The 23,931-nt window shown below is 42.0% G+C and overlaps 1 protein-coding gene across 6 annotated transcripts in view; it reads left to right on the top strand.

The window, feature by feature from the left end:
* The window catches only part of VPS13D (vacuolar protein sorting 13 homolog D), a 282,547-nt gene that overhangs the window by 21,449 nt on the left and 237,167 nt on the right, over positions 1–23,931 (top strand). For 5 of the 6 annotated variants that reach the window (XM_054438655.2, XM_054438652.2, XM_054438651.2 and 2 more), the window contains exons 7-18: positions 3,105–3,209; positions 5,712–5,882; positions 6,371–6,471; positions 7,321–7,489; positions 10,031–10,132; positions 10,286–10,487; positions 11,238–11,417; positions 16,174–16,304; positions 17,129–17,204; positions 17,996–18,166; positions 20,289–20,419; positions 22,293–22,425. In XM_054438655.2, coding sequence (XP_054294630.1) covers positions 3,105–3,209; positions 5,712–5,882; positions 6,371–6,471; positions 7,321–7,489; positions 10,031–10,132; positions 10,286–10,487; positions 11,238–11,417; positions 16,174–16,304; positions 17,129–17,204; positions 17,996–18,166; positions 20,289–20,419; positions 22,293–22,425 — 1,672 coding nt within the window. Of the gene's footprint in view, positions 1–3,104; positions 3,210–5,711; positions 5,883–6,370; positions 6,472–7,320; positions 7,490–10,030; positions 10,133–10,285; positions 10,488–11,237; positions 11,418–16,173; positions 16,305–17,128; positions 17,205–17,995; positions 18,167–20,288; positions 20,420–22,292; positions 22,426–23,931 lie in introns of those variants that run through there. The other variant, XM_054438657.2, reaches the window with a different exon arrangement.

Raw genomic sequence — 23,931 nt, 5'->3', positions numbered from 1 at the left:
CTTTATGAACAACAATGACACTCCTGTCAGGAACTTCCAATGGTTTTAGGAATTCTGTGCAAGGAACCAGGGACAAAGACCAAATATATTTCATGTATACCACAGCTTGTCATACACAGAATGATCCTGTGTATTCCATCTGCCCATTTTGTCCCCTAAACGAAGTATTTTTCTGTATTCCCTAACGTGTTATTGAATGTAAAAACAATATTGAATGTCAAAACAATAACAGTTTTGAGCCCTTTTATATGACAGGCACTGTTCTTAGCACTTTCCATGATTTAACTCATTTAATTCTCCTTGATTTTCACCACTGCTGTTATCCTAATAACCCTACTGAGGACACTACGGCACAAGAGGCAGAGTGAAAAGTGGAGCCAGGTCTTGAACCCAGGTGGACCAGCTCTAAGTTAGGGCTTGGCAAACTGGCCGGTGGCCAAGTCTGGCTCCCCACCTGTTTTTGTAAATAAAGGTTTATTAGATCCCAGCCATGCTCATTAGTGTTGTCCACGGTGGAGTACTGTAGTTGCAGCAGAGACTGCATGGCCTGCAGAGCCTAAGCTGTTGACTCTCTGGCCCTTTCTGGAAGAGTGTGCCATCCCTGCTCCTCACCCTGTGCTCCTGCCTGCCACACTGATCTCTAGAAGCTGTGCGCTCCTCCTTTCACTTCTTATGCTTCAGTTTCCATATCTAGTTATTCACAGTGTCGTGCTACTTTTTCTGACAAAGCATCTCAAACATAGCTCTTCCTGTCCATCCTCATATGACCGTCACCTTGCAGGATGCTGTCAGGTTTTACCTCGACTAATGAAATTCCCTGTTCTGTGCTCTCCAGGGTCTTTCCATTTGTCCTGTACCAATGCTTTCCAGTGTTTTCCATGTCAGGACCCACACAGTAAAAAGATAGTATTTGTACAGTACACCGGGGCAAATGGCTATGGCTGCTTGGGGCTGGAATTGGCCAGCTCAGAGTAACCACGTTTCTAAGATGTAACTTGATCCCATACACTGGCTCGTACTTGAGACACTCATAACTTTTTTTTTTCCTGGCACACTGAAGGGAAAGCCCTACTTTACACTGTCACCAGACTTCTTTTTCTGAAACATACCTGATTGTGGTATCTGCCTGCATCAAAACGTTCAGCAGCTCCGCATCACTTAAGGCCTGAAGTCCAAACACCTTAGCATGGCATAAACTTCTTTTCGTAATGGATTTGATAACCAGGGCAGCCCTAACACATTGCCAAAAACCAGATGGCTTAAAGCAACATAAATTTATTCTCTAGACGAGAAGTCTGAAGTCAAGGGGTTGTGGCTGATCAGTCCCTTCTGGAGGCTCTGAGGGAGAAACCGTCCCATGCGTCTCTCCTTGTCTAGTGGCTGCTGGCGGTCATTGAGATTGCTCAGCTTGCAGGTGCTTCACGCAGCCTCTGCCTCTGTCTTCATGTGGCCTTCTCCTTGTGTCCTTTTTCTTCTTGTAAGGACAATACTCGTTAGATTAGAGTCTCCACTAAACCAGTATGACCTCTTAATTTGATTACATCTGCAAAGACCTAATTTTCGAATAAGGTTACATACACGCTTCTGCGTGGTTATGACTTTTTTTTGGGAAGGGAAGACACTATTCAACCTAGTGTATCTAGTAACATTCCAAGCTACTTTTCTCAACTCTTAGCTAACTCCTCATCCCAAATATGTATTCATCCACATGTACCAATACTGCCCCCATTGCACACATCCAGTGTTCCAGTTATACAGACAGACTCACTGTTCCCTGAAGATATCAGGCCTTTTGTACGGTCGCCCTTCCATATCCTCAGGTTCCATATCCATGGATTCCACCAACAGAGGATTGAAAATACTCCCCCGCTGGCTGGGTGCGGTGGCTCACGCCTGTAATCCCAGCACTTTGGGAGGCCGAGGCGGTCAGATCGCCTGAGTTCAGGAGTTCAAGACCAGTCTGGGAAGCATGATGAAATCCCGTCTCTATTAAAAATAAAAAAATTAGCCGGGCATGGTGGCGTACACCTGTAGTCCCAGCTACTTGGGAGGCTGAGGCAGGAGAATCTCTTGAACCTGGGAGGTGAAGGTTGCAGTGAGTTGAGATCATGTCACTGCACTCCAGCCTGGGTGACAGAGCGAGATTCTGTCTCCAAAAAAAAAAAAAAAAAGCAAGAGAAGAAAATATTCCACCTCCCCCTAAAAAAAAAAAAAAAAAAAAGAAAAAGAAAACAAAAAATAATATAAAAAAAAATTCAGGACTGGGTGTGGTGGCTCACGCCTGTAATCCCAGCACTTTGGGAGGCCGAGGCAGGTGGATCACCTGAGGTCAGGAGTTCGAGACCAGCCTGACCAACATGGAAAAGCCCTGTCTCTACTAAAAATACAAAATTAGCCGGGCGTGGTGGTGCATGCCTGTAATCCCAGCTATTTGGGAGGCCGAGGCAGGAGAATCACTTGAACCTGGGAGGTGGGGGTTGCAGTGAGCCGAGATCGTGCTGTTGTACTCCAGCCTGGGCAACAAGAGCGAAACTTCATCTCAAAAAAAAAGAAAAAAATTCAGTATAACAATGATTTACATAGCATTTATGTTGTATTAGGTATTATAAGTAATCTAGAGATGATTTAAAGTGTACAGGGAGGATATATGGGTAGGTTATATGCAAATACTATGCCATTTTAAGAGACTTGAGCATTTGCAGATTTTTGTATCTTTGGGGTTCCTGGAACCAACTCCCTGCCGATACTGATGGAGGACTGTATGGTTGACCCAGCCCTTTCCTCCTACCCAACCATTTGCCTGAAACTTGTACATCTTTCGACACTCATCTGCACAGTGACATTTTCTTGTTTGCTCATAGCATCGTATAGATTCTTCTTCTGCTTCCCTCTGTGTCATTAAAATGATGTATTTGCCTGTTTGTGTCCCCAGTTAGCTAGATTTTGAACTCTGTAAGAGTAGAAGCATGTTTTAATTGAGTTATATGTCCACAGCACCTTGCAAAGTACCTGACACATGATTCTTTACAAATGGTTTGTTGAATGAATGACATTCACGAATAAAGACAGTCATCCTATTTTCTTCTTTGTCTTTTTTACCTCAGGTACAGAAACTAATGCGGAAAAAGCAATTAGATGTAGCAGAATTTAGCATCTATTGGGATGTCGATTGCACTTTACTGGGGGATTTGCCTCAGATGGAGTTACAGGTACGATTTTGGCAGGGAGATTTGTTGCAAGACAGCGTGGAAGGGAAGCGGCGTAGGGTCACTGCCATGGAGGCTTTTGTCTCTTGCATCTCTGATTCCCATTCCCACCCACTGTTCCTCTAAAGCCATTCACTCTCAAGTGTGTTTGCTTGAGGTACCTGCTATGTATGTGACTTTGAACAATATATAGTGCTTTGTTTTATGTATGTTTTAAATTTATACTAGACTATAGGTTTCTTTGGTTTATTTTATTCAGTTAAAGCTGTGTTTTTAAGATGTTGCTGTTTGTACTTCCAATTCGTTGCTCTGACTACTGCTTAGTATTCCACTGTTTGCATGTGCATGTAACATAGTTACGCATCTAGATTTTTTCCATCATTTATTTATTTATTTTTGTAGAGATGGGGTCTCACTCTGTTGTCCATGCTGGTCTCAAACTCTTGTGCTCAAGCAGTCCTCCTGCTTTGGCCTCCCGAAGTGCTGGGATTATAGGCATGAACCCCCACATCCGGCCTAGGCATCCAGATTTTAAATGAACAGAGCACCAGGACTGAATCTCAAAGAGGAGCTTTCTTACCACATTTACGTTTAAACTTCACCTTTGCTGGCATTCCCTTAAGTGATATTTAAAAAGTCATAAATCATCAGATATATTATTGTTTGTGAAGGATTAAAAAACATCTCAGTTTAATCTTTTTTTTTTTTTTTGAGATGGAGTCTCGCCCTGTCACCCAGGCTGGAGTGCAGTGGCGCAATCTTGGCTCACTGCGATCTTTGCCTCCCAGATGCAAGCAATTCTCCTGCCTCAGCCTCCCAAATAGCTGGGTTTACTGGTGCCCATCAACATGCCCAGCTAATGTTTGTGTTTTTAGTAGAGATGGGGTTTTGCCATGTTGGCCAGGCCAGGCTGGTCTCGAACTCCTGACCTCAAGTGATCCACCCGCCTTGGCCTCCCAAAGTGCTGGGATTACAGGTGTGAGCCACCACACCTGGCCAGTTTAATCCTTCTGTAAATAATTTATAGATGGTTTAAGTGAAATGGGGGAAAATAACTCATTTTTTCCCTCCACCCAGGGTTATCTTTCACTTGGATACTATTGTACATGATGGTTTTCTTCTTCTTTTTTTTTTTTTTTTTGAGATGGCATCTTGCTCTCTTGCCCAGGCTGGAGTTCAGTGGCACGTTCTTGGCTCACTGCAACCTCCATCTCCCGGGTTCAAGTGATTCTCCTGCCTCAGCCTCCCGAGTAGCTGGGATTACAGGTGCATGCCACCATGCCCGGCTAATTTTTGTATTTTTAGTAGAGACGAGGTTTCGCCGTGTTGGCCAGGCTGGTCTCGAACTCCTGACCTCAGGTGAAACACCTGCCTCGCCTTCATAAAGTGCTGGGATTACAGGTGTGAGTCACCGTGCCCGGCAGGTTTTTGTTTCAATTCGATTACATGAACCTGTATCCATACAGTAAAACAATATGCAGCTATAAATAATAAAGGTAAAGATCTTTATGATGAGTATGTAATAGTCTCTAACATATAGTATGAAGTTAAACTAAGGTAAAAACAGCATATATAGCATTTATTTAAGAAAACAGAAAATTACAGATTTATCTGCATATGTACAGAATGGCTTGGGTGGGAGACATAAGAAGCTGGTGTCGTTGGTTGCCTCTGAGGAGGTAAGTGGGGATGAGGAGGCTGGGGGATGAGACTAGGAAAGAAATATTTGACCTTTTTTTTTCCTTTAAAATTTTAAACCATGTGAGTGTATTACCTATTAAGAAATATAAAGGCTGGGCGCGGTGGCTCACGCCTATAATCCCAGCACTTGGGAGGCCGAGGTGGGCGGATCACTAGGTCAGGAGATCGAGACCATCCTGGCCAACATGGTGAAACCCCATCTGTACTAAAAATACAAAAATTAGCTGGGCATGGATTTGCGTGCCTATAATCCCAGCTACTCAAGAGGCAGAAGTAGAAAAATTGCTTAAACTGGGGAGTCGGAGGTTGCAGTGAGCCGAGATTGCGTCACTGCACTCCAGCCTGGCAACAGAGCAAGACTCGTCTCAAAAAAAAAGAAAGAAAAAAGAAATATAAATAATAATAAATTAAAAATACTAGAGAGTTTTATAACCCAGTTTTATAGTGTTTTTGGATTTTGATATAATACACTATTGATTAGATAACATGCCAACATGTAACTTGATCCTAAAAACATTTGCTGTTGGCCAGGCACAGTGATTCATGCCTGTAATCTCAGCACTTTGTGAGGTGGGAGGAGCATTTGAGCCTTGGGGTTCAAGACCAGACAGGGCAATATAGTGAGATCCTGTCCCTATATAAAAAGAATAAAAATGAATAAAAACAAACAGACAAAAACATTTGCCGCTGTGACACAGCCTATGGCTGAGCTCCACTGTTTGTCATAAAACCCCAACATTGTAAAAGAGTGACTACCAGAAGGAAAGCCATTCTGAGCAGAGCAGGTGTTCTTGTGACACACAGGAGGCCATGGCCAGGAGCATGGAGAGTCGCAGCCATCACTACGTCCTGGAGCCTGTGTTTGCATCTGCTCTTTTGAAGAGAAACTGCTCCAAGAAGCCCCTGCGGTCTCGGCACAGTCCCCGTATTGATTGTGATATTCAGCTGGAGACCATTCCCTTGAAACTCTCTCAGGTATGCCCTTTCTTCTCAGTGGCGTCTACTCACTGTCAAACTGGTGACTGCGGTGAAAGTCTTGATATTAACGTATCCTCAGCAGGAAAGAAAGTTCACGTGAGACCATTTCCCTCCCGACTAAAGTTGTGTTAGGTATAAAGCTCACTGTCTGTTACATAGTTAAATTGGGTTGATCTCAGATTAGTTTTTTTTGTTTGTTTGTTTGTTTTAATTAGTTGGTGGTATGGATTGGAAAGGAGGCTAGTTTTGTTTTGGTATTTTTAAGAGCTGAACAAAAAATACAAGAGATACGGTAATGTATAGGCTTAACTGTCAGGGTTCAGAGAAACATGCCACTTGATGCTGATATTTTGGTCTTTCAGTTTGCACTGGGTTTCAATTCAGTGGATCAACTAATGTGAATTGTTCTTGTTAGACATAGGTCTTAACTGAGTAAAACAAACAAACCTATTCTAACCTAGTATCTCTTAACCTCTAATAAAAAGCTGCAGTACCGGCAAATCATGGAATTCCTCAAGGAGCTGGAACGAAAGGAGAGGCGGGTGAAGTTCCGAAGGTGGAAACCCAAGGTGGCGATATCTAAGAAGTAAGGGCTTCTCAGTGTGGTCATGAAACACATTTTAGAGCCTGTTCTTGCTATGTACATAGATCAGAAATATGCCTCACTGTCCTTTACCCATGTTTGGAGATAAAAGTACAATTGATTTTTCTGGTGCTTGGAATGCCATTCCCATTGTTTATCATCATTGATATTCTTTCTGTATATTTATTTGGTGTCATTGGCTTACTCTAAGACTGAGTGTAGTAAAATTCAGAGGATCCTCTCAGTCTCATTTAGCAAGTAGACTGATGTTGCTCTGGTGGGATCTGGTGTGTATTATAAATACTTTATTATATTCTTTGAACCTACTTCCCTGTGTTTTTTCTCCCAGGTTGTTTGGTCAACATTTATGTAGTACTCTTTGCAGCCTCCATAGCAAAACTAAATCATGTTTTCATGTTGCAGTGATAAACTTGACCAGTCTGATATAATAAAACTTTTTAAAGATCCTATGTATTTCCATATCTTTAGTTAGAAGTATTCAGTTAAAAATCTTTAGTAGTCAAATCCTTGGTCATTATCTTAAGACAGTATTTACCTTACAGTCAGCCTTCGATATTCTGTCAGTAGAGGGGATGGATATTATAATTCAAACCAATTGAGAACTGTGTTATTGATATATAAATTGGGGATCTATTATTTGATGTTCTTTGGCAGATTTGCCTTCTCCATCTAGTGGGTTTAATATTAAGATGAGCTTAATATATAAACTGGTGGCTGACAAGAGAAAAGATGTCTCAGGAGAGGAGTGGGGTCATGTGGATTGTCCTGGATTGGTAGCCTTTTCGTTGCTTTTGTTGTAAGAAGTGATTACATTGTTATGGACTATTTCAGCTGCCGGGAATGGTGGTATTTTGCTTTGAATGCTAACTTGTATGAGATCAGAGAGCAGAGGAAACGTTGCACCTGGGACTTTATGTTGCACCGTGCTCGTGATGCTGTATCTTACACTGACAAATATTTCAACAAGTTAAAAGGAGGCCTGCTGTCCACAGATGACAAGGTAAGTGGACTGTGGTCTTGTGTTTCTTGTCTTATTCAGAAGATAAGAATGTTCTCTCAAAGACTAAAGAAAATGGGATCTGTGAAGTAATAAAGTCCAGTGCCAAAGGGGCTAAATTTTATAGGATAGAGTTGGTCTTAGCAGAGTGAGAAGTAAGCCAGGAGCATCCTCCACCCTCTGCTGCCCTAAGAGAGCCCGGCTGTGGGGTAGGAGGAAGAAAAGACACCGTGGTCCTGCTATGCCTTTGTGCCCACACCCCTGTCCCCCAGCTCGAGAGACTGTTTCATACAGTCACCCGCCTCTCTTCAAAGCCCAATCCCAGTCCTAATTCTCTTACTTCAAAGTCTGTAATCTCTGTGAACTTTGGCCTACGTTTTCTTAATCCCAGTGGACTTGATTGACCTTGGATATTTAGGTGGTAGAGGCTAGGCAGAAAAGGGTGAAGTATGTGGTGAAGGCAAGCTCATGTTTTAGTTAATAGTAGGGCTAAAGGCCCTTGGAATGCCCCCTCCTGGAGCCCTGGCACAGGACCCCACCCCTTCTCTAGCTGTCTGACTGCTCTCTTTTGGGGGAAGGTATTGGGGATTGCTTTCCTTCTTGTTTTGTTTCAGTTTTGTGAGCATCAATTTTTGCAGTAGCAGCTTAGACTGTGTCTGAGATTTTGGCTCAGGTACTGCCCCTTAACTAAGCACTTGTTTAGTAGACTCTTCCAAGCACAAAGGAATACTTTTTCCTTGAGCACCTGCTGTGTGGTCACTGAGGGCAATGCTGAATCCCTAGTGGTTAGTGCCTCTCCTGCCGGCACCCTGAGGCTGTGGCCCACTCACTTTGCTAATGCTTTTATCATCAATGTCTGATACAGGAACCTTATGAGAAGGATAAAATAAACCAGACATTTTGGATGATTTTCTTTTCTTTTCTTCTTTTTTTTTGTGTGACAAGGTCTGGCTCTATTGCCTAGGCTGGAATACAGTGGCGTGATCATGGTCACTGCAACCTCCGTCCCCCCGGGCTCAAGCCGTTCTCCCAACTCAGCCTTCCAAATAGCTGGGACTACAGGCCCGCATCACAACTGTCTAATTTTTTAGTTTTTGTGGAGATGGGTTTCATCCTTCTGCCCAGGCTGGTCTTGAACTCCTGAGCTCAAGTGATCCACCTGCCTCAGCCTTCACCACCCCCAGCCTACTCTTTTTTTTTTTTTTTTTTTGAGACAAGATCTCCTGTCATCCATGCTGGAGTGCAGTGGTGCAATCTTGGCTAACTGCAACCTCGGTTCAAGGGATCCTCCCACCTCAGCCTCCTGAGTAGCTGCGCGTCACCATGCCCGGCTAATTTTTGTATCATTTATAGAGACAGGGTTTTGCTATGTTACCCAGGCTGTTCTGGAACTCCTGGGCTCAAGTAATTTGCCCGCTTTGGCCTCCCAAAGTGCTAGGATTACAGACCTGAGCCACTGCGCCCAGCCCTTGGATGATTTTCTTAAAGGCACGCACAAAGACATGGAGGGAGAGGAAATCTCATTTACAACTGAGATGAGCAAGTAAAGACGTAAAATCTTTTTTCTTAATGTTACGGTGTAAGAAGCAGTTCAGGACAGCTAATTCCGCTTTTAAAAAATGTAGCTGGGTATCATGGTTCTTTCCTAACTAGTGTGAAACAAGTGAAAATGACCACGTTCTTGCTAATTGCCTACATGAAGTGTAAAAGAGCTGGGGCCTGCACACTTCCTGTGGAAACTTGGTCCTGGGTTTCAGGAAGAGCGATAACTAGGCTGCTTACTGCTCATCTGAGCTAATGCATGTGGAAGCCCTTTGTAAATGGGGTCAGTGCTGTGCAAAGCGTGGGTGCTGCAACAGTCCATACGCTTTAGTGACTCTTTTTTTTTTTTTTTTTTGAGATGGAGTCTTGCTCTGTTGCCCAGGCTGGAGTGCAGTGGCGCCATCTCGGCTCACTGCAGGCTCCGCCTCCTGGGTTCACGTCATTCTCCTGCCTCAGCCTCCTGAGTAGCTGCGACTACAGGCGCCTGCCACCACGCCTGGCTAATTTTTTGTATTTTTAGTAGAGACGGGGTTTCACCGTGTTAGCCAGGATGGTCTCAATCTCCTGACCTCGTGATCCGCCCATCTCAGCCTCCCAAAGTGCTGGGATTACAGGCGTGAGCCACCGCACCCGGCCACACTTTAGTGACTCTTAAAATTGAGTACTGCTGTTCTTCGCTCCCTCTCCATTCACCATTCATCTCAGGTATCATGAAACTTGTTAGTGATTTTTTTTCCTCCCTTCTTTCATAGAGCTCATTTTCTGGAGAATTGTTAGTGATGTTTTTAAGACCAAATAACATCTACTGGATTATATGGAAAAGCTACTTAAGCCAGAAACAGCAATCATGGAACTATTTATCTTGTTTCTTGGCCTTCAGTGGAAATGCAGGGGACCAGAGAGGTTCCTGTGCTGTACTTTTAGTGGCTTGTGAGGGTGTCCAGTATCTCTGGATCTACGACGTTTGTTTTTGTTTATTTGCTTTTGTTTTCACCCAAACAGGAGGAAATGTGTCGGATTGAAGAGGAACAGAGCTTTGAGGAATTGAAGATTTTGCGTGAACTGGTTCATGATCGATTTCACAAACAAGAAGAACTAGCAGAGGTAAGAAATTCTCTACAAGAGGATCTGTTCAGACCCAGCACACCCTGAGTGCTACAGTTTTGTTGTGCTTATGCTCCTGTGGGGAAACAGCAGCATATCACAGCTTGCTTTTATCTTTGAGTACTCATCTCTGCTCCTTTGTGATTGACACAGAGTCTGCGGGAGCCTCAGTTTGATTCTCCAGGAGCCTGTCCGGGAGCCCCAGAACCTGGTGGAGGCAGCGGGATGCTGCAGTATCTCCAGTCCTGGTTTCCTGGATGGGGTGGCTGGTACGGGCAGCAGACCCCAGAAGGAAATGTGGTTGAGGGACTGTCAGCAGAGCAACAGGAGCAGTGGATTCCTGAAGAGATCCTGGGTACGGTGGGAGCTGGCCTTCACTTGGTTCAAACAAATTCGTCTGTTATTTGTGCAACAGCTTGTGGTATTTTTCAAATTTAACAAAAGTAGATATTTGAAAAACAGTTTATGTTCATAGAGGCTGAGAGAAGAAATATGTTGGGAGATACTCCATTTGTAACTCCGTGACTAAATGTGCATATTAATGCAGTTTCAGAAAGAGCTGAGAGGCAGAGGGTGTAAAAGAACTAAATTTGAACAAGTTCAACAATTTTAAACTCTGAAGTTTGAATGCCAGTCTAGAGCCTCTCTTAAACCTGCAGTGGCCAATATCTAGCCATAGGCACAAATGGCTACTAAAATTTAATTCAAATTGAATACAAGTAAAAATTTAATTTCTTAATTGCACTAGCACATTAGCCACGTGTGCTCCTAGTGCTCAGTAGCCACATGTGGTTAGTGGCCACTGGACTGGACATCGCAGATGTGGACCATTTCACCATGCTGGGCAGCACTGCTTTATACCATCCCTTATCATGAATCTTATCCTCCCTGGTTTGATAATAAGTTGATAAGATCGCTTAAAAAACAGTTAGGGTTGTTTTACATTAAGAAATATTATAACATAGTCACCCATGACTTTGGAGTTCTTCCTTAACAAAGGGAAAAATAGTTAAATAACATCATCATAACTGTGATCAGTCTGCTTGCTGGTGCTTTTTTATTCTTCCACGTTTTTTCTTACAGTCTTTTCTCCCTTACCATTTAGGCACCGAGGAGTTTTTTGACCCCACTGCAGATGCCTCGTGTATGAACACGTATACAAAGCGAGATCATGTCTTTGCCAAACTGAATTTGCAGTTGCAGCGAGGTACAGTGACTCTGTTACACAAGGAGCAAGGAACTCCTCAAATGAATGAAAGTGCTTTCATGCAGCTCGAGTTTTCAGGTACACTGCCCCCAAGAAACTACCTGCCACTGTTGTCTCTCTGTGGGCCAACGTCCAGGCGATTCTCATTATTTGCTGTGGTGATAGTCTAGAAAGTCAGTGCGAAAACTGTATTAGCTAATGTGGAACCATTGCTCTTAGGGGAAATACTGGGTTAGGTTCATGTGAACCTCTGGTCATAACATTCATCAACTGATCAGTACCTAACCTTAATTTTTAAAATGTGTGTCTGTATTTAAAGACATTTAATATAGATACACAGACAGTCCTTGACTTAGGATAGTTTGACTTTGGATTTTTCAACTTTACAAGTGGCACAAAAGTTCTACACATTCAGTAGAAGTCATACTTCGGATTTTGAATTTTGATCTTTTCCTGGGCTAGAGATAGGTAGTATGATATTCTCTGAAGATGCTGGGCAGCAACAGTGAGCCACAGCCCCAGTCAGCCATGCGATCATGAGGTAAGCAGCTAATAGTCTACAGTGGACTGTGTGCCAGATGATTTTGCCTACCTTTAGGCTAATGTAAGTATTCTGAGCACTTTTAAGGTGGGCTAGGCCAAGCTGTGATGTCCAGTATGTTAGGTATATGAAATGCATTTTTGACTTACTATATTTTCTTCCTTTTTTTTTTTTTTGAGACAGAGTCTTGCTCTGTCGCCTAGGCTGGAGTGCAGTGGCATGATCTTGGCTCACTGCAACCTCTGCCTCTTGGGTTCAAGCGATTTTCCTGCCTCAGCCTCCTGAGTAGCTGTGACTACAGGCGCGCGCCACCATGCCCAGCTAATTTTTGTATTTTTAGTGGAGACAAGGTATTGCCACGTTGGCCAGGCTAGTTTTGAACTCCTGACCTCAAGCAATCCGTCCTCCTCTAGTTGCCAAAGTGCCGGGATTACAGGCCTGAGCCATTGCGCCCAGCTGACCTTATGATATTTTCAACTTATGGTGGGTTTATCATAACTCCATCCTAAGTCGAGGAGCATTGTGTTACTGATTTATTAACATTGAACTCATGGCCTATAGCGCTATGCCTCATGCCTGAATGAAGTTTCTCTAATACTCATTTTTTTTTGTAATGCACATCACAGTCTTCTTGCACTTAGGACCACTAGGCAGCGTTTTAGCACTAGGGGCTTGTTTTAAACAGTGAAACCACAAACAAAAAGCACAGAAACATGAAAAACATGGCGCCAAATAGAAGACCATGGGAGGGATGCTTGTTCACAGTGTGAGAGCGGAAACGAGGAGGCAGAGCATTGCCTTGTTTGAACTCAGGTGGGAATGTGCATATCAGGCGGCTTGAATTTTTTTCTGCTCTGTGAGTGTCTGAATGACAGAGTGCCTTGAGGATTAATTTTGGAATTACAAATTTTAGTGAGTAAACAAATGTGCAAATATGGAATCTGTGAATAATGAGGATTGACTTGACAGTATTTGCATTCTTTTTGTGACTTTGAATTAAAGGTGTATAAATAAGTATTCAGATGTTGGTTTGGACATCTCACAAATATTTTTATTTCAGTCCATAAAACAGCAACTTATTTGAGATTCCTGAGTAGCTGAAGAAGGACAAATGATTTTTTTTTTAAAAAGCCAGTTTGTTTGACTTCATAATGTAGAAAATTGAGCTGTCATAAACTTAGTATTAACTAGCAGATTACTTGAACTGAATTGAAAAGGCACTATTTAAAATTCCTTCTGCTAGGAAACTTCTAATGGTGTTTGTATGTTTAGGTAGCTGGATAGATACAGGCACACTTCATTTTATTGCACTTTGCCTTACTGCACTTCATAGACACCGCATTTTTTACAAATTGAGGGTTTAAAAATGAGAAAGTCTACAGGTGCCATTTCTCCTACAGCATGTGCTCACTTTGTGTCTCTGTGTTACATTTTGGTAATTTGCCCAATATTTCAAACTTTTCTATTATTATTTTGTCTGTTATGGTGATCTGTAATCACCGATTTGTAATGTTATTATTGTATTTGTTTTGGAGTGCCATGAATCATGCCCACAGAAGATGGTAACTTAGTCAATATTGTGTATGTTCCAACTGTTCCACCAACTGGCCATTTCCTTGTCTCTTTTCCTCTCCCGGGGCCTCCCTATTACCTGAGACACAATGTTGAAATTGGGCTAATTAATAACCCTACAGTGGCTTCTAAATGTTCAGGTGAAAGGAAGAGTCACATGTCTCTCACTTTAAATCAAAAGCTAAACGTGATTAAGCTTAGTGAGGAAGACATGTCGAAAGCTGAGATAGGCCAAAAGCTAGGCCACTTGTGCCAAACGGTTAGCCAAATTGTGAATGCAAAGGAAAAGTTCTGGAAGGAAATTATTAATGAAAATGCTACTTCAGCGAACACATGAATGATCAGAAAGCAAAACAGCCTTACTGTTGCAATGGAGAAAGTTTGAATGATCTGGATAGAAGATCAAAGCAGCCACAGCCTTTCCTTAAGCCAAAGTCTAATGCACAGCAAGGCCTTAACTCATTTCTGTTCCGGGAAGGCTGAAAGAGGTGAGAAAACTGCAGAAGAAAAGTTTGAAGCTAGCAGAGGTTGGTTCATGAGTTTGAAGGAAAGAAGCCATCTCCATAACATAAAAGTGCAAGGTGAAGCAGCCAGTGCTGATGGGGAAGCTGCAGCAAGTTATCCAGAAGATCCAGCTAAGATCCTTGCTATGCTAAATGATAGATTTTCATTGTAGATGAAAAAGCCTTCTATTGGAAGAAGATGCCATCTAGGACTTTTCATAGCTAGAGAGGAGAAGTCAATGCCTCACTTCAAAGCTTCAAAGGACAGGCTGACTCTTGTTAGGGGCCGGTGCAGCTGGTGACTTTAAGTTGCCAGTTTACCTTTCTGAAAATCCCAGGGCCCTTAAGAATTATGCTCAATTTCCTCTGCTTGTGTTCTATCAATGGAGCAACAAAGCTTGGATGATGACAGCACATCTGTTTACAGCATGGTTTACTGAAGATTTTAAGGCCACTATTGAGACCTACTGCTCAGAAAAATTCCTTTCAAAATATTACTGCTCGTGGATAACGTATCCAGTCACTCAAGAGCTCTGCTGGGAGAAGTATAAAGAAATTAGTGTTGTTTTCATGCCTGCTAACACAACATCCATTCTGCAGCCCATGGATCCAGGAGTAATTTCAACTTCCAAGTTTGTTTGTTTCTTTAATTTAATTACTTAATTTATTCAGAGATGAGCTCTCACTTTTTTGGCTAGGGTGGTCTCAAACTCCTGGCCTCAAACGATCCTCCTGCTTCAGCCCCCAAAGTGCTGGGATTACAGGTGTGAGTCACCACTCCCAGCCTCAACTTTTATTATTTAAGAAATACATTTCATAGGCTGTAGCTGCCATAAATAGTGATTCCTCTGATGGACCTGGGTAAAGTATATAGAAAAGCTTTGGGAAAAGATTCACCATCCTAGAGGCCATGAAGAACATTTGTAATTCATGGAAGGAGGTCAAAATATCAGAATTAACAGGAGTTTGGAAGAAATCAACCCTCTTGGATGACTTCGAGGGGTTCAAGACTTAAGTGGAGGAAGTAACTGCAAATGTGGGGTAAATAGCAAGAGAACTAGAATTAGAAGTGGAACCTGAAGATGTGACTGAATTACTGGAATCTTATGATCAAACTTGAATGGATGAAGAGTTATTTCTTACAGATGAGCAAAGAAGGTGGTTTCTTGAGATGGAATCTACTCCTCGTGAAGATATTGTGAACACTGTTGAAATGACAACCCAAGGCTGGGCGTGGTGGCTCACGCCTGTAATCCCAGCACTTTGGGAGGCCAAGGCAGGAGGATCATTTCAGGCCAGGGGTTCACAACCAGCCTGGGCAACATAGCAAGACCCTATCTCTACTAAAAATTAAAAAAAAAATTAGTTGGTCATGGTGACATGCACCTGTAGTCCTAGCTACGTGGGAGACTGAGGTAGGTGGATCCCTTGAGCCCAGGACTTTGAAGTTACAGTGAGCTATGATTGCACCACTGCACTCCAGCCTGGGTGACAAAGCGAGACCTTGTCTCAAAAAAGAAAACAAAATAAAAAAAGGAAATGACAATAAAGTTTTTAGGATACTAAATAAACTTAGTTGCTAATGGCAGGGTTTGAGAGGATTGACTGTGGTTTTGAAATGAATTCTACTGTGGTTAACTACATGCTTTATCAAACAGCATCACCTGCTACAGAGAAATCTTCTGTGAAAGGAAGAGTCAGTTGATGTAGCAAACTTCATTGTTGTCTTATTTTAAGAAATCACCACAGTCACCCCAACACTTCAGCAACCACACCCTGATCAGTCAGCAGGCATCATCATGTAGGCACGACCTTCCACCAGCAAAAAGATTACAACTCGCTGAAGATTCACAGGATTGTTAGCACTTTCTAGCAATAAAATATTTTAAAATTAAGGTATCTATATTGTAGTTTCAGGCATAATGCTATTGCACACTCAGTAGACTACTGTATAGTGTCAACATCGCTTTTCTATGCACTGGGAAAGCAAAACATTTATCGTGATCCTCACTTTATTGCAGTGGTCTGGAACCAAACTCGCAATATCTCCAATATGTGCCTGTAGGGAGATAGGGTTTTTTTGTTTGTTTGTTTAATTTCAAGGAAAAAATAGTTCATCATCTCTAATAATCCTCTGTAAAATAGAATATCTAATACTTTTAAAAACACATTGGGCTCTCATAAGCATTATATCAACTATTTTATTTATCTTTTATAGATGTAAAACTTCTAGCAGAGTCTCTTCCTCGAAGAAATTCCTCCTTGCTTTCAGTCCGGTTGGGTGGACTGTTTCTTCGAGACCTGGCTACAGAAGGAACTATGTTTCCTCTTCTAGTCTTCCCTAATCCGGTATGTACAACAGTTGGATAGTTAATGTATCTAAGGTGTTGGTAAATTGTAGTCTGTTTTAGGCAAATGATACCTGATTCATTCTGACATTTGATCATCTTGAGATTGATGGGCTGGGATTAGAGAAGTTTCTTGAATTTGTTAAAGAGAAAATTGTTGGTGAAATTTATGGCTATGCCTTCTTGCACTCCTGTATTGTAGCCGCCATAGTATATTTTGCTCCGATTTGGAAGAAAATGCTATAAGACCACTATTTTCTGCATTGTAAGGTCAATATTTGGGTTTCCTCTGTATCTGACAGTCATTTTCATGCCTTCTGACCCTTAGTCACTGACATGAAATCTCGTCTTGCCAGGGTCCCAAACAAACATCTCAAATTTTCTATATATACGTAATTTTTAAAAGATACATTATTAACGATAAGATCTTTGATCTTAAGTTGGCAACAAACTGTCCAAATGGTTGAATAGTTAACCCCTTGTTCTGTCCATAGTTTTGTTTTGGTTGGGGGAAGGTTGTGGAGAGGGTGGGAAGGCAGACTTAAAGTTTGAAAAGTTAGACATGTTTAATTTTCATTTAGCAACTGTTCATTAAATGTGCTGAGTGCAAAGTAGCATATTGTCAGTACAAAGGAAAAGATGTGGTCTTACTAGATTGGAAAAAGGACAGAAAACGAAACAATTCTGCAAGTACTCAATCTGAGGTAAAGTGAGTTTTGATTTGATTGTGCTAAGGGAGTGTGTTGCTAAAGGGTAAGATGGGTTTGTTTAGTGAATTGTCCCCTCTCACCCTGACATTTACACATTTTTGTGTTTGTTTAATAGCAAAAAGAAGTTGGCAGAGTCTCACAATCTTTTGGTCTACAAACTGCATCTGCAGACAGAAGTGATCATTACCCAGGTAATTTGTCCTATGTTGTTTTTTTAAAATTTTTAAATTTTTAAAATTAATTTTTCTTTGAGACAGGGCCTTACTGTGTCGCCCAGGCTGGAGTGCAGTGGTGTGATCTTGGCTCACTGTAACCTCTGCCTCCCGGGTTCGAGTGATTCTCATGCCCTAGCCAGGATTACTGGTGTGTGCCACCATGTCCGGACAATTTTAGTATATTTAGTAGAGATGGGGTTTTGCCATGTTGTCCAGGCTGGTCTTGAACTCCTGAGCTCAAGCCACCCACCCTCCTTCGCCTCCCAAAGTGTTGGGATTACAAGTGTGAGCCACCATGCCTGACCTTTTTTTTTTTTTTTTTTTTTTTTTTTAATAATTTAAAAATTCTTTTTGAGGGGCTTTCCAGCAAAAACCAGATCAGTAGTCTTTGATCAGTAGTAAAAGAGGGAATGTTTTTTGTTTTGTGCACAGTGGTTTGCTGTGTGCACCGGGGTTTGACTTGGAGACAGCCTGGTCCTCTCTCAGTGGAGCTGCGAACTTGGGGCTAACTGGGCAACCTTGCAGGGCCTTCAGGTCCTCGGTTTCCATGATATGGGAGCTAATACAACAGGCCAGTCTACATAATTCCTGTGGAAAATTAAACAGTCAATCCTGATTAGGCTTTCTCTTTTAAAGATAGGCATAAATGTGAACTAATTGAAAAATAATTTAGAAAATGTCTGTTTTTCCGGAATTCCTCACAGGTCTGTTAATAAGGTTATTATTTTTGCGTTGTTCCATGTTCTTATTCGTATTCTTTCCTTTAGCTGCAGACCCAGATGACCCAGTTTTTGAGATGCTGTATGAGAGAAATCCGGCGCACAGCCACTTTGAGAGGCGGCTCAATGTCAGCACAAGGCCCTTGAACATCATATACAATCCGCAGGCCATTAAAAAAGTAGCAGACTTTTTCTACAAGGGAAAGGTTCATACCTCAGGTTAACTTTTTTGTTTGTTTGATCTTATGTTCCTTTTGAAAAACATCTTTATTGTTGTTTCTGGTGTTCTGGACAAGGGTTATTCAGATGCTCTGATAGTGACAAAAAAGGCCTGCAGAGTAAGTCAATAGGGTTGCCCTGTCCTGTTACTAAATCAGGGTAGATGTTTGTGGACAGTCTTCCAAGAGAAATCTGTATCCTTAAATATTTTCTCTTTGTTTGCCTCCATTTAGCATGTATTTTTTCATACTTTTCATTTCTGTTTTTTTTCCCATTTTTATTTCATATTGTCATTCTGAATAATGGCACCAAAGAATAGCAGTTGTACTTTTTGAAAGCCACTACCTTTGAATCGGTACCTATCTTAAAATATTACCAAGAGTAATTGAAAGGCAATAAAATAGTATGGGGTGGGGGAGTTCATCATCTTTTTTAGGTTTCTCAATTACAAAACATTCTTATAAAAATAGATGAAAGTACTACAGGCGTAAAGTAGTTTCGTGATATTGATTTAACCACGGCTGTATTTTCAGCCAGAATTGTAACTGGAAATCTGCATCTTGGAACTGAAAAGCAATGATCTCCATGCTTTTCATTTCACTAGGACAGTGGTTTCCTTGGCTACCCAGGATATTTTAGACCAGTGAACTGAGGAGGAATGTTCAAGGATTTCCTTCTAGATGACAGGATCAGTAGTCTCTTTGACCTCCTTTGTGCAGCATTAAATACTGCAAAGTTGTAAATGTCATCACTGATTTATTTATGCCTCCCTTTGTTCCCCAAGAAGATTTGAAACAGTAGGTGCAGAAAAAGTACTTTTATGGACAGGGAGATTTATAAAACAATAGTATTTTCCTAAATGTCCCTTCACCCTTTATTACAATGAAGCTATTTTAGTTTTTGGACTAGTTTTTTAGTCTCTTCATATAAACAGTAGCTATAAATGCTGTGACTTCATTGCTCTGTCACTGATAGAATATAGAAGGTGGCCAGGCACAATGGCTCATACCTGTAATCCTAGAACTTTGAGAGTCGAGGCTGGGGGATTGCTTGAGCCCAGGAGTTTGAGACTAGCCTGGGCAACATAGTGAGACCTCATCTCTACTAAAAATAAAAATAAAATAAAATTAATCAGGCATGGTGGTGTGTGCCTGTAGCCCCAGCTACTCAGGAGGCTGAGGCAGAAGGATTGCTTGAGGCTGGGAGTTCGAGGCTGCAGTGAGCTATGATTACACCACTGCACTCCAGCCTGGGCAACACAGCAAGACCCTGTCTTAAAAAGAAAGAATATAGAAAGGCTGGGTGTGGTGATTCACACCTGTAATCTCAGCACTTTGGGAGGCTGAGGCAGGCGGATCGCTAGAGGTCAGGAGTTCAAGACCAGCCTAGCCAACATGGTGAAACCCTATCGCTACTAAAAATACAAAAATTAGGTGGGTGTGGTGGTGGGCACCTGTAATCCCAGCTACTCGGGAGGCTGAGGCAGGAGAATCGCTTGAACCTGGGAGGCGGAGGCTGCAGTGAGCTAAGATCATGCCACTGCACTCCAGCCTAGGAGACAGAGAGGGCCTTTGTCTTAAAAAAGAAGAAGGAAAAAAAAAAAAAGAATATAGAAGGCATTTCCTTTGAAATTCCAGTTTCTCTTTCAGTGCTTTTTAAGAATTTTGAAATATAGTAGTTGGGAATCTTTCAGAAAATGGCTTAAGAAATTCTAGTAACTTAGGTACACTTCTCTTACTTGCCTCCTCTCCCCCATGGCTGTCCACTTACCCTTTTTTGTCTCATTCCTGTTACCCTGTATTATGCCAGGTCATACTGGAGTAAGAAACTGTTGTTACTGATTTTTTTTTTTTTTTCTTGAGATAGGGTCTTGCTCTGTCACCCCAGGCTAGAGTGCAGTGGCGCGATCACAGCTCACTGCACCCTCAGTCTCCTGGGCTCAGGCGATCCTCCTATCTTGGCCTCCCAAAGTGCTGGGATTACGAGTGTGAGCCACCATGCCCAGCCTGATTTTTTTTTTTTTTAAGCTTTGATGGAAATTCTTGGTGAGAATTGATGTAGCACTTTTGTTCACCCAGCTGTGTGAAAATTCTGACTCTGCTGTGTATTTCCAACCTTGCAGGTTTTGGTTATCAGTCTGAACTTGAGCTGAGAGTGGCTGAAGCTGCCCGAAGACAATATAACAAGCTGAAGATGCAGACCAAGGCAGAAATCCGGCAAACTCTTGATCGTTTGCTAGTGGGTGATTTCATTGTAAGTGGGCATCCATAAACACTCTTTGGGATTGGGGAAGATTCTTTCCATCAAGTCACTACCTACTGTAGATAGGCTTACTTATATCAATTATGCTGACTGAGTAAATTGAAAATATTAAATCCTTATCAGCTAGCATAGAATAAAATCTTGTGTCTTTTATAGTCAGGGTTTAGCTAACAAAATGAATGACTGTGATTAGATTCTGTGTCTCCTTGGACCAGGATGAGGTTACTTTCAAGACTCATCTTTGTGCTGGGTGCTGTGGCTCACACCTGTAATCCCAGCACTTTGGGAGGCTGAGGTCGGCAGATCACCTGAGGTCAGGAGTTCGAGACCAGCCTGGCCAACATGGTGAAACCCCATCTCTACTAAAAATACAAGCATTAGCTGGGCATGGTGGTGGGTCCCTGTAATCCCAGCTACTCGTAGGGAGGCAGAGGCAGGAGAATCACTTGAACCTGGGAGGCGGGGGTTGCAGTGAGTCGAGATTGCACCGCTGCACTCCAGCCTGGGCAACAGAGTGACACTCCGTCTCAAAAAGAAAAAAAAAAAAAAAAGACTCATGATTGTTCCATTTTCCAGACCTGATACTTTGTGCATGTTTCACGTGAGAGTTTCTTTTTTTTACTTACTGTTACCAGAAGAGACAACTGGAATGATGCCCCAGCTTCTATTCTAGGGTGTGATGATAGGCACTTTGTGATGCCAAATGACCAGCTATCATGAGGATGCCATAGATAGGGAGGGCCAAGAGACATCTTCACAGTCCAGTAGGTAGGCTGGGCAAGGTGGCCTATGCCTGTAATCCCGGCACTTGGGAAGGCGGAGGTGGGAGGATCATTTGAGCTCAGGAGTTCAAGACCAGCCTGGGCAACATAGTGAGACCTCGTTTCTACAAAAAATAAAAAAAATTAGCTGGGCCTGGTAGCACATACCTGTATGTGCTATTCAGGAGGCTGAGGCAGGAGGATTGCTTGAGGCCAGGAATTGGAGGGTGCAGTGAGCTATGATCTGCACTCTAGCCTGGGCAACAGAGTGAGACCTTGTCTCAGGAAATCAAAATAGTCCAGTAAAGCACAGTTTCTCAGGTGATATGGAGGTGCACTGCTACAATACAGCAGCAGGTGGCACAGTGAGAAGAAGTGTGGCTTCTTTTGGACAGTGTAGAGTAAGTTATAGGTGTCAGAGAAGCAGAAATGATCCAAGTAAAATGCGGTGTGTAGTATGGGATGGAGAATTAGTCCTGTTTTTTGTTTTGGGGGGGGGTGTGTGTGTGTGTGTGTCTGTGTGTGTGTATGTTTCTACATAAAGTATGACAATTAGTATGCTTGTAAACAAAAGAGGTTTCTTTTTGGTAATGTAAATTAGCTTTTGCCACATACATAAAGTTGAGGCTAATTTTGGTTGGAGGGAAGAACAATGAACAAATCATGAATTGGTGTGTTATTTATATTTCAAATGTCAAAGCTTATGTTTCTCACTAAAATATTTTGGCATGGAAGTTCATGGTTACCAATGCCCCTGAATAAGTAAAAATGTTTAGAATTCTATGTTTATTTGAATTCTATAATATCTATAATCCTTTAAAGTATTAAACCCTGTAAATTAGAAACGAAATCTTTCTTAAGTACAGACTCTCCCCCATTTAGTTATTTGCTATTTTTTTCTCCCCTGTTCAGATATTTGCCTGTGGTAATTTCTCAGATCCTCAAGCCTTTACATCTACTTCTGTCTTAGACTTTTTGCTGAAATACAGTAGATCACTGAGTCACTCCATAATCCTAGCTGCAGCTTCCAGAAATGCTTGAGCACCATGGATAAAGCTGTTGGGTTTTGGCAGTTATGGTTAATGACTGTTTTATTTGTACAGGAGGAGAGTAAACGATGGACCGTGCGACTGGATATTTCTGCCCCTCAGGTGATATTTCCTGATGATTTCAAATTCAAGAATCCTGTGTTAGTTGTTGTGGATCTAGGAAGAATGCTTTTGACGAACACCCAAGGTATAGTGTGAGTGGAAAGTAATGAAAACCTGTCTTGGTAGATGGATTCTCTATCTATGATTATCTAAGTAAAGCTTAATAAAATGTTTATATAACATTTTTAAACTTCAGGGTTCACCTGTAACTTTTTAAATAATGAAATAATGAAAACATATCTTGGTAAATCAACCTATCTATGATTATCTAAGTAAAGCTTAATAAAATGTTTACATAACATTTTAAGACCCGAGGGCTCACTTGTTACTTTTAAAATAATAGCTTTATTGAGATAATTCTAAGTTTTAAATGTATAGTTCAGTTGTTTTTGGTATGTGGATAGAATTGTGCAGTTCTCACTGCTATTTAATATCGGGAGGACTTTCGCATCTTCCCCGACTGAAACTCTGTGTGTACCCATTAAACACCAATTCACCTTCCCGCTCCCCATCCCCTGGCAACCACTAATCTTTCTGTCTCTGGATTTGTCTGTTCTGAACATTTCATATGATGGAATAATGCCACGTGTGGCCTTTTATGTCTGGCTGTTTCATTCAGCATGACGTTTTCAAGATTCTTCTGTGTTGTAAGATATACCGATACTTACTTCCTTCGTATGGCCGAATAATTGTCCATTGTGTGGCTGTTCCGCGTTTGGTTTATCCTTTCATTTGTTCATGGCCATTTGAGTTGCTTCCACTCTTTCGCTGTTAGGCATATTGCTGCTGTGAGCATTCATGTACAGGTTTTTGTATAAACATATATTTTCTTTTTCTTTTAAATTTTTTTTTTCTTTTTTATACACCCCCATTTCTGCAATGTAGACATATATTTTTAATTCTTTATATACCTAGAAGTGGAGTTGCTGAGTCATGTGGTAACTCCATGTTTTAATATTTTGAGGAAGTACCAAATTGTTTTTGTTTGTTTTTTTGAGACGGAGTCTCACTCTGTCACCCAGGCTGGAGTGTAGTGGTGCCATCTCAGGTCACTGCAACCTCTGCCTCCCAGGTTCAAGCAATTCTCCTGCCTCAGCCTCCTGAGTAGCTGGAATTACAGGCGCCCACCACTATGCCTCGCTAATTTTTGTATCTTTAGTAGGGATGGGGTTTCTCCACATTGGCCAGTCTGGTCTCAACTCCTGACCTCAGGTGATCCACCCGCCTTGGCCTCCCAAAGTGCTGGGATTATAGGTGTGAGCCACTGCACCTGGCCAATTTTTTGTATTTTTGGTAGAGACAGGGTTTCGCCATGTTGGCCAGGCTGGTTTTGAACTCCTGACCTCAAGTGATCTACCCATCTTGGCGACCCAAAGTGCTGGGATTACAGATGTGGGCCACCGCACCCGGCCAATTTTTGTATTTTTAGTAGAGATGGGGTTTCATCATGTTGGCCAGGCAGGTCTCGAACTCTAACCTCAAGCAATCTGCCTGTCTTAGTCTCCCAGAGTGCTGGGATTGCAGGTGTGAGCCACTATGCTCAGCCCCAGTGGTGTATTTTTATAGTTGTCTTGGCACTGCTCAGCTGGAG

The sequence above is a fragment of the Pongo pygmaeus genome, chromosome 1 (genome assembly GCF_028885625.2).
Source record: "Pongo pygmaeus isolate AG05252 chromosome 1, NHGRI_mPonPyg2-v2.0_pri, whole genome shotgun sequence".
NCBI lineage: Eukaryota > Metazoa > Chordata > Mammalia > Primates > Hominidae > Pongo > Pongo pygmaeus.
This window is presented reverse-complemented; position numbering and strand designations above follow the sequence as displayed.